This window comes from Wolffia australiana, chromosome 10 (genome assembly GCF_029677425.1).
Source record: "Wolffia australiana isolate 7733 chromosome 10, ASM2967742v1".
Classification (NCBI taxonomy): Eukaryota; Viridiplantae; Streptophyta; class Magnoliopsida; order Alismatales; family Araceae; genus Wolffia; species Wolffia australiana.
The window spans coordinates 10,508,839-10,519,706 of record NC_135844.1 but is presented as its reverse complement, the minus strand read 5'-3'; the positions used below and the strand labels follow the sequence as shown (position 1 = coordinate 10,519,706).

Here is a 10,868-nt window from a genome sequence, read left to right as displayed (position 1 = left end):
AGATGAGATGATAATGCCAATCATTAATAGCTAAGGATACCTCAGCCGCCAACCAAAAATGATGCAGCATTAGTGCCGATGACAAGTATAGACAAAAGATGGATGGCTATGATTGCTCCAACTTTAATGATTGATATATGACGATCTGGAGTCTAATTGAGCTGATATTTAGAGGGATGTTTCATCTTCACCCCCCCTTTCAATCCATATCCTCAAATCTATAAATAGAGGTGTGCATCCTTGAACTTGGTGTGTGGGAAGAGGTAGAAGAGAAGAGGGGGAGCTTACTTGCACTCACAAATCGACATGATCCCGGCGGAACATAAGGATATAATGGAAGTGTCCTCGTCTAACATTGTTATTTATCGACATCATCGTTAGATTGGCTGATTTCACTATCACATCCTGCCATCACATCACATTCGTACACTCGCTAGTCATGTATTACCACCTTCATGTCACCATCTTGTCGTTAACTTACTAGTCATTTACCTTATACAACTCACTCGTCACCTTGCTCCCATGTTTTCTTCATGTTATCGTCACTCCATCCTCGCTCTCACTAGATTTTCTGAAATCTTAATTATTACTTTCTACTATCATCATCTTAATTATAGTACTAATTATCACTATTTCACCTCGCATTTTCTCATCACTTGACTCTGTATTTTATAGGTATCTAATCTCATCACAATAATCAATATTTTAAGAATACTAAATCATTAAGCTAAAATTTAAGTGAGTACAGGTTTATATTTTTAGTTAAAAGTACTGAGTACAGGTTTATATTTTTATTGAATAATCTAAAAAATACCAACACGAATTAAAACCCCATTTTTAGATTATCACAAGGCAATTACTGCAAATATTATACAGCAAAACTTCCAAAAAGCTATGCTGTTGTAAGAAAAGAAGAAGAAAAAACAAATATGTCCGGCAATCCAAATTTGCCATGTTACATGGATTGTTACTTACATTGCACCATGGCAATTGACTGAATATAATCGTGTTCCACAAACTTGGTGTACATTTTATATAGTAAAACTTCCAAAAGTAGAAACTGTTGGAAGAAAATAAGAAAAGAATATTTTAAAAAAATAAGAAGAAAAAAATGTGCCCAATAATCCAAATTGTTCATGCTACTTGGTTTATTATTTACATTGTACAATGGCATTAACCAAGTATAACCCTTGTACGCACCGTTCCCGTGCATTTCGAATCGTACCAAAACTTCCCCTCCGCCTCACCGGACGAGAAACTCGTTCTCCCTCTATGATTGGCCCCCTCCGATTCCCTCTTATCCGTCAGTTGTGAAATGCACCAAAAGCCTACACACAACTTCTGTAAACCAATAGAATTTTAAAACGTAGGATTCGGTGAAAATCGAGACCTACACCTCTGTGTTATTCTTATCAGCTCTCTCTCTCTAGGAGGAGATAGAAGGAGTGAGAAAACTAGAGAGAGAGAGAGAGTCTTCCTTCTACCTTGCTCGGGGGAGACTACGGAGGAGGAACGCGGAGAACCAGGTTGCCTTTCTATCTCTTTCTCTCTCTAAAGCTCTCTCTCTTTCTTTCTCTCTCTACAGCTTTCTCTCTCTTTTTCTCTTCTCTGGTTGCTGGAAAGAACTCGGATTTCTCTGCGGTGGATGAAAATTTTGTTTCTTTGAAGTATCATCCCCCATTGCTTGATGTTTGCGCTAGGTTTATCTCTCTCTCTCTATCTATCTATGTATCTATCTCTCTTTCTCTCTCTTCTGTTGCTTGAACATCATGGGTCACCTTCTATTTCTGGTGAAAATGGTGGGTCGCTCTCTAAATTTTGTGAAGTGGGTGAATTTCGTTGCTCCGAGGTTTGATTTTTTCGTTATTCGAGATTTACCCCCTTTCTCTCTCTATGTATCTCGCTCTTTCTCTCTCCTGTTGTTGCTCCAATGACAGGAGGGCTTCTCTCCCTCGAGTATACTTTCGCTCTCAGATTTTAACCCAGTAGTTGAATTTCTGTTGTGCCGAGATTCAATTTCCTCATCCTCGAAACCCAGAAGCTGGAAATAAAGAGTTTTTGATTTCCTGAAATTCAAAACACAGAAGCTTGAATCAGATTTCTATTTCTCCAAAGTTCGATTTTAATTGGTCGAAACCCAGATGTCTGCATGAGATCTCTGTTTATCCCTGGTTTGATTTTCCGATGCTCAAAACGCAGAAGTTTGATTACATCTCTGTTTATCCCACGTTCGATTTTCCGATGATCAAAACATATTAGTTTGAATTAGATCTCTGTTTATTCGAGGATTGATCATTAATTGGTCGAAATCCAGAAGTTAGAATTTGATTTATGTTTATCCCAGGATTGATTTTCTGAAGCTCAAAACCCAGAAGTTTCAATTAGATCTCTGAGGATTGATTTTTTTTTTTTGGAAGAAAAATCCGAGGATTGATTATCCGATGTTTGAAACCCAGAAGTTTGACTTAGATCTCTATTTATCCAAGGATTGATTATCCGATGTTTTGAAACCCAGAAGTTTGACTTAGATCTCTGTTTATCCGAGGATTGATTATCCAATGTTTTGAAACCCAGAAGTTTGAATTAGATCTCTGTTAATCCAAAGTTCAGCTTTCCCATGCTTGAAACCCAGAAGTTTGACTTAGATCTCTGTTTATCCAAGGATTGATTATCCAATGTTTTGAAACCCAGAAGTTTGAATTATATCTTTGTTTATTCAAATGTTCAACTTTCCCATGCTTGAAACCCAGAAGTCTGAATTAGATCTCTGTTTATCCATGGTTCGATTTTACGATTCTCAAAACCCAGAAGTTTGAATTATATCTTTGTTTATGCAAGGTTTGATTTTCCGATGCTCAAAACCCAGAACGATGAATTATATTCCTCTTGCCTGGAGGTTCAATTTGGCAATGCTTGAAATCCTGAATCTTGAATTTGATTTCTACTGCCCCGAGGATTGAATTCCCAATGCTCAAATACCCGGAAACTTGACTCTGATTTCTATTGTTTGAAGCTTGAACTAGCTTGTCCATGCTGCAGGCGTGCACCAGCAATGCAAGCACTCGGCGTAATCTCCTCTCCTGCGGCTGCTTCCTTTGCCTTGACAACCCGCCAGAGCTCCGTGCTGCCGCCGCTCAGCCACCGAATCTCTCAGCCCTGCTTCCCCCTCGGCCGTGGCTCCCCTCTTGTTGCCCGCCGCAAACTAGTCACCAGATCCCAGGCAGTGGCGGTCGAAAAGGAGGTCCCCGAGAGTGAGCGGCCGGAAACCTTCCTCCGGGAAGCAGATGGCGCCGGTGACGGCTCTGGGCACCAGCCCAGTGTCCGAGCCAGGTTTGAGAAGATGATCAGGGAGACGCAGGACGCGGTCTGTGCTGCTGTGGAGGCAGCCGACGGTGGCGGCACATTCAAGGAGGACGTCTGGTCGAGGCCTGGCGGCGGTGGAGGGATCACTCGGGTGCTGCAGGACGGTGCGGTGTGGGAGAAGGCTGGAGTTAACGTATCTGTTGTGTATGGAGTGATGCCGCCGGAGGCTTATAGAGCTGCCAGGGCTGATGCGGATGCAAAACCAGGGCCAGTTCCATTCTTTGCCGCTGGAATCAGCTCGGTGAGTGGTCTTTGCTGCTGACTTAAGTTGATTTTTGATTGCCTATTGTTCTGCCTGTTGGAAATTGTCGGAAGACAGATCAAGGGATGCCAATTGTGGATTAAAGCAAGCTTGAATTGGGGTTCTTGAAGATGTTTTATGGATGATTTTGTTATTATCTTGGATATTGCTGCAAGCTCAGATTAAGAATCTTGAAATATTATGGATGTTTTGGCTGAGTTATGCCTAATGAATGTTTCCTGTAATTATCTTGGTGCTTGAACTTGATTTCTTGAAATTTTGTTTGTTTTTATATAAGGTTGTGATCAAATCTTGAGCTCCATTTCAGGTTCTGATCAAATCCACCTCCTTTCTGCAAATTGTGTTCTTGAGATGCAATTCACGAAAGGAGCTCGAGATTGATCATAATTTCCTGTTCTCTCTGTTGAAAATCAATGGAAGATAAATCTTGGAAGTCCATGTTATGCTGCTTGAGTATGTTGTTTGTGTACCTATGCTAGCTCATATTTGGTTTCTCAAAAATCTGGCCTGTTTGTTAGGATGTTTAGGATCAACTCACGAGTTCCTTCTCCAGTTTCGGCCAATGGGGTGCTCAGTTTGTGTACCTATGCTAGCTCATATTTGGTTTCTCAAAAATCTGGCCTGTTTGTTAGGATGTTTAGGATCAACTCACGAGTTCCTTCTCCAGTTTCGGCCAATGGGGTGCTCAATTTGAGATCTGAGTAGGTTACAAAGTCAATTCAGATTCAAATTCAGAGAGAGTCATTGATCCATTTTCAAGATTTTCATAGCTCGATCTAATCCTTTAACTTTGAATACTCGATTGTCTTTTTAGGTTATTGTACAAAGTTGAATGCAAGCTCAGATTAATCTTTTGAAGTATGATCTGTTTTCTGGATGATTTTGGGTCAACTATTGCCCTCCTGCACTGGGTTTGATCAGATTCTTCTTTTTTCTGCCAAATATGTTGATCATATATAAGTGGAATATCCAACGACGATAGCACTAGGTTCCTGGGAGATATTTGTGGTTACGAGAGCACTACGTTTGAGATTGAACTGAACTGGGATTAAGTTTTTTGAATTATTATCTTGTGCTCCTGTGAGAGTGTAGGTATTCTGGGCTTCTCCTCTCATTAATAGTTGCTTAAAGGCTTTTGACATAATTTATTTTCTAATTTTTTGGTTTAAATTCAGGTCATGCACCCCAAGAATCCTTTTGCTCCCACTTTGCACTTCAACTATCGTTATTTCGAAACTGATGCACCAAAAGGTACAAAGTACAGCTTGTTCTTGGTGAAAACAATAATGTCAATTTATCAATCAATATTTTTAGGAAAATTGATTTTTTTACGCTTAACTGTGATTATTTGTTTTTTAAACGCGACTCTTATGGATCATACAGATGCCCCTGGGGCACCGAGGCAGTGGTGGTTTGGTGGTGGCACGGATTTTACTCCTGCCTACATTTTTGAGGAAGACGTCGTTCATTTCCACTCAGTATGTTTTGAAGAACCTTCTTTGTTCTTGACAATAAACTTTTATTGTTATTGGTTTTAAAGTTAACTGGAAACTAATATTTTAAAGACTTAAATTGTAATTGATTTGGTGTGACTAACTTCTTGGAAAAAAATCCCTTGTTCAGATCCAGAAGCAGGCATGCGACAAGTTTGACCCGAGTTTCTATCCCAGATTCAAGAAATGGTGCGACGACTATTTCGTCATCCCAGTAAGTTCATTTTATTTTGCCTGTGTATATTTATAGGTCTACAGAAGAGCTAGGCATGATCATTAGATAATGATCATCATTTATCGATTTGTAGAGAGAAATAAGTATGTATTGAAAGAGAGAGAGAAAAAACGGAGAGTTGAGAATGATCATTATCTTATGATCATTGTGTCTGTAGAATTAGAATGGTAACCAAATGGAAAATAATCATCATCTATAAATGGGCAGAAAGATAATCATATACTGGCTATTGGCCATCGTATAGAATTGCGTGTATGAAGAGAGAGAGAGAGAGAGAGAGCGAGCGAGAGAGAGAATTAAGCATCATCATTGTCTTTGCGGAAAAGAGATAGGTGAGCATCATTGGAAACTGGTCATCATCTATTATGTGTAGGGAGATAAGAAAGGTTATTGGGTAAGTATTGTGTGTATTGAAAGAGAGAGAGTTGAGCATGATCAACATCTCTGTAGAATAGAGAGAGGTAAGCATCATGGTAATTGACAATGTGGAGATAGAGTTGTCACGGTCATCGTATAGAAGTTAATGCCTTTAAAGGGAGAGAGTTATCATGGTCATTAGTGTATGATCATCGTCTATATATTGTTGAGAGAGAGAAATCATGACGAAACGGACATCGTTTGATCGAATTATCTTTGCTGCTGTAGCATCGGGGAGAGAGACGAGGCCTGGGAGGAATATTCTTCGATGACCTCAACGACTACGACCAGGAGATGCTCCTGGGTTTCTCCACAGGTACATACTTATCATATCTTTCTTGATTTAGTCCGCAAAGTATCATATTTTTCAATTTAATGCATCTGGGTCATTTCTCTCGCTACACGACACAGCCTGGGAAGGATGTGGTTAATATTTTCTCTCTTTCTCTATCTGTGTTTCTGTTCAGAGTGCGCAAAATCTGTTATTCCAGCTTACCTTCCAATTATTGAACGTCGAAAGGACACCCCTTTCACTGATCAGCACAAGGACTGGCAGCAGCTGAGGAGAGGCCGATACATTGAATTCAACCTTGTATGTAACCCTATATCTTTATCTCTCTCCATCTATATCCCTCCCTCTCTCTCATTCTCTCTCTATCTGTCTTTCTTTTTATAATTCTCTTTCCTTCCCTCTCTCTCCCTCTCCCTTTATGTATTTATCTATTTCTATCTTCTGTGTTCAGTCTTTCTTTCTTTATATATATCTATATGTGGCTATCCCAGTGTCTATGTTGATATGTATGTGTGCGCATGCATGTGTATCCCCGTATCTATATCTACATCGTAGCCCAATTCATCTTTCCTTGAATTATTTTCTAAAGTTTACCCATCTTTTGTGTCTTGGCCACTTAATGCTTTTACTGCCCCTATATTCGTTTATTTCTCTCTCTGCATCAATCTATCTCTCTACTCATTTGAGAATCATTGAAGGTGTATGATCGTGGCACGACATTCGGGTTGAAGACCGGGGGACGGATTGAAAGCATTCTCGTTTCCCTTCCGTTGACTGCCAGATGGGAGTATAATCATGTGAGTTGAACAGATTTATTTACAGTGTTCTTCTTTTTATGATTTATTTCTTGACTTGGATTCGACCGGCTTTTGCAGAAACCTGAGGAGGGTAGCGAGGAATGGAAGCTTCTTGACGCCTGCATTAATCCCAAGGATTGGCTTGGCATCAACTAAATTTTTTGGTAGACTTAACTATTATTATAGATGCCGGCGTTAGAGTTAGATCCATTATTAGTGGTATTTTTCTTCATAAGCTTAGAGGCATGTACCCAATCTGGAAAGGCTCTCCATCTACCAGATAATAATATTTAGTGCACCCCCATGTTGATGGTCATATAATGAACCTTGTTTTCTTTTATGACTATGATGTGGAGTTATTGAAATTATTTTCTTAGTTGATCACTTGGAATATTGTAAATCTGTCTTTCAATTGGGATAATCCGGAGGTGCCTTTAATATAGCTAAAACCTGAGAAATTTTCTTGTAAAATTCTACAGTTTCTCGGTTGCTTAAAAGCCCTGTTATTTTCTCTTTTATTTGTATACCCATGTAACGTCTACTGATATGACCATGGTAAAAGGTCATATTGGTAGACGTTACATGGGTATATAAATATGTGTTATGAATCGGACACTTGCCCGAATGAATCAACGATTTAACCTGTTGCAGGGTGATTAATATGTATTTCATCAATTCTCGTACAAAAAAGTTCTGCAGCCTGTGATATTTGATCTTCAGGGTGATTATGGTTATTCTCGTTGACCGAATTTTGGAGGGCAACTTTAAGATAAAAGACACTCATATGGGCAGAACGCAAAGTGATTCCATGAATAAGAACAATAGTTTAGGGATATGTTATGATTCACTGAAAATAGCATGTTATCAAGATAAAAGTGATGAAATTTTCTGCTTATGGTCTAAACTTCACCTTAGTTTTTGAAAATGGTTGGATTTTTTATCGAATTGTAATCATTTGTGTGAGCTAATTTTATTTCTTTCCAATAGGTATATTATTTATATATTTCATATCATTTTCAATGAGCATAAAGTGTGACACCGTGTTTTGACCATCAGTTTAGTTGCTATGGATTGTTTAGAGGGGTAGAAGCAATACCCACAAAAATATTTTGTATTCATCGTAAACGGGGGATCTTGTACAAATCAAGAAAGTTTTAAAAATCCCATAATAAATATAGTAATTCGAGAAATAGTTTCTTACAATTTATATGTTATGACTCCTGCTAGTACCTACCATCTAGAAAAAGTGAAGCATTGTTAAGTCAAGCTTGATAACTCTCGTTATGTGCCCGCCGAGATTCAAAAAATAGGTAATTCCTAGAGGCCCTACTCTTCACTGTGATTGAACTCAACCAAAATGTTTACTTCACTCTGCCACACAATTTTAAGTATAATTTTTGGGTAACGAAAGTCTTCACTTACAACATTTGAAGACTGTGTAGATTTTTCTCTCACGATATTGACAATTTAATATATTTTCTGCTGTGTAGATGCCTCCATCAACTTGACATAACCACTGGTTGCACTATGCCTTGAAATCTGTGTCATAATATATTTTCATGTGCTATGTCTGCACATTGTACTGGCATGACTAACCATCTCAATACCTTCTGGTATAAACATTTGGCCGAGTAATATCACATTAATTAGTGGTCTAAGTATTGGAAAGCATTTTGGTGAAAAAAGAGTTGGTTAATCACCAGCTGAAAATACATATGTCCAATGTAATACATATGCTCATTAACCTTAAACTATACAGAGACCTTAGTTTTTCATTAGTAGCTACCCCGTTTCATTTTTATTACATTGGACCTTTTCTGCTGATATTGTAAAAATAAGTTGTAATTTTCATATACTTAAAGATTAATGAGGTTCCACAATACTTGGTTTTTAAATTTTGGGGTTTGAAGGAATCTCTGAGAATTCGGGAACATCATTCAAGTGAGATTTGGTAACTTGTGTATCCAAACTAGGATATCTTTCAATAATCAAGGGATCCTAAACTAATTTTTTATGACTCTGCGCAGATGTCATATAGTATCCTATGGGTTTTGAAGGACTAGGAGTGATAGGTACTCACTATCCACGCAGCATTATTTCATTAATTTTAATTTTTATGGCATATAGTGAATATTGTTTATTAAATATACTAAATTCATTGCCATTCAGTGTGTTTATAAGAAGAATGCTAACATGTCATTAACTTTAGTTTATAAATAATTATTTCTGAGATTCATGCTAGATACATACTCGTTCAGAAGTATTTTCTGATTTTCTCAATTTTGTGACACTTTAAAAATAGGTGTCTCACATAATGTTTTGTTTGGACTGATTTAGTATTTTGATAATACCTTATAATTAACACCTCAGGTTTCACCAGAGAATTAAATATATAGAAATTTTTAATTTTGTTGGAGTTTGATAAACGTTCAATTACATGAATATATTACTCTAGAGAAGGGATTCACTTGACAACAAACCCTATGGTTTGTTGGAGATAGTTAATTAATTTTGTTAACCAATAAATAGTTATTTGGCCGATGGAGTTGCAAACTAGATTAGTACATGGGCCCAAAGGATCACATGTATGAAACTAATTGGACTTTAAGTGTAAGGGTTTGTATAAAAAACTATGTCAACCATTAGTGAGAAACAATCATGCAAGCCTCTCCTTGGACACACTCTCTCTTCCTTGATTTTCTGTTGCCTTCCACTCCAGTGAGGTTGTCGCAGTGAGAAGATTTGCTGAGGACTGAGTGGATTCACAATTTGAGCAGATGCCAGAAATCTGTGCAACTAGAGACTACTAATTGGACTTTAAGTGTAAGGATTTGTATAGAACCTATGTCAAGTATAAGCGAGAAACAACCATGCAAGCCTCTCCTTGGATCCCCTCTCTCTTCCTTGATTTTCTGTTGCCTTCCACTCCAGTGAGGTTGTCGCGGTGAGAAGATTTGCTGAGGATCGAGTGGATTCACAATTTGAGCAGATGCCAGAAATCTGTGCAACTAGAGACTACTAATTGGACTTTAAGTGTAAGGATTTGTATAAAATCTATGTCAAGTATAAGTGAGAAACAACCATGCAAGCCTATCCTTGGATCCCCTCTCTCTTCCTTGATTTTCTGTTGCCTTCCACTCCAGTGAGGTTGTCGCAGTGAGAAGATTTGCTGAGGACTGAGTGGATTCACAATTTGAGCAGATGCCAGAAATCTGTGCAACTAGAGACTACTAATTGGACTTTAAGTGTAAGGGTTTGTATAAAAAACTATGTCAACCATTAGTGAGAAACAATCATGCAAGCCTCTCCTTGGATCCCCTCTCTCTTCCTTGATTTTCTGTTGCCTTCCACTCCAGTGAGGTTGTCGCAGTGAGAAGATTTGCTGAGGATCGAGTGGATTCACAATTTGAGCAGATGCCAGAAATCTGTGCAACTAGAGACTACTAATTGGACTTTAAGTGTAAGGGTTTGTATAAAAAACTATGTCAACCATTAGTGAGAAACAATCATGCAAGCCTCTCCTTGGACACACTCTCTCTTCCTTGATTTTCTGTTGCCTTCCACTCCAGTGAGGTTGTCGCAGTGAGAAGATTTGCTGAGGACTGAGTGGATTCACAATTTGAGCAGATGCCAGAAATCTGTGCAACTAGAGACTACTAATTGGACTTTAAGTGTAAGGATTTGTATAGAACCTATGTCAAGTATAAGCGAGAAACAACCATGCAAGCCTCTCCTTGGATCCCCTCTCTCTTCCTTGATTTTCTGTTGCCTTCCACTCCAGTGAGGTTGTCGCGGTGAGAAGATTTGCTGAGGATCGAGTGGATTCACAATTTGAGCAGATGCCAGAAATCTGTGCAACTAGAGACTACTAATTGGACTTTAAGTGTAAGGATTTGTATAAAATCTATGTCAAGTATAAGTGAGAAACAACCATGCAAGCCTATCCTTGGATCCCCTCTCTCTTCCTTGATTTTCTGTTGCCTTCCACTCCAGTGAGGTTGTCGCAGTG

At 38.5% G+C, this 10,868-nt stretch overlaps 1 protein-coding gene across 2 annotated transcripts; it reads left to right on the top strand.

Annotated features, from left to right (window-relative positions):
- Nucleotides 1-1,364: 1,364 nt before the first annotated feature.
- On the top strand, nt 1,365-7,243 carry LOC144708396 (oxygen-dependent coproporphyrinogen-III oxidase, chloroplastic-like). Of its 2 annotated transcripts, none has more exons than XM_078581694.1 (9): nt 1,365-1,526; nt 3,040-3,604; nt 4,801-4,876; nt 5,009-5,103; nt 5,249-5,332; nt 5,999-6,086; nt 6,238-6,362; nt 6,761-6,859; nt 6,938-7,243. In XM_078581694.1, exons 2-9 carry the CDS (start codon nt 3,053-3,055, stop codon nt 7,013-7,015), a joined length of 1,197 nt encoding a protein of 398 aa, XP_078437820.1. In that variant the 5' UTR covers nt 1,365-1,526; nt 3,040-3,052; the 3' UTR covers nt 7,016-7,243. The 2 variants fall into 2 exon arrangements, with proteins under 2 accessions (XP_078437820.1, XP_078437821.1); XM_078581695.1 differs by lacking the exon at nt 1,365-1,526 and adding an exon at nt 1,547-1,700.
- The last annotated feature ends 3,625 nt before the right edge of the window (nt 7,244-10,868 follow it).

Bases quoted from the DNA above. Each gene is read 5' to 3' on its own strand.
- LOC144708396 (XM_078581694.1), top strand. From the start codon at position 3,053: ATGCAAGCACTCGGCGTAATCTCCTCTCCTGCGGCTGCTTCCTTTGCC. The intron at 3,605-4,800 runs GTGAGTGGTCTT...GTTTAAATTCAG, and splicing joins TTGCCGCTGGAATCAGCTCG to GTCATGCACCCCAAGAATCC. The intron at 6,363-6,760 runs GTATGTAACCCT...GAATCATTGAAG, and splicing joins GATACATTGAATTCAACCTT to GTGTATGATCGTGGCACGAC.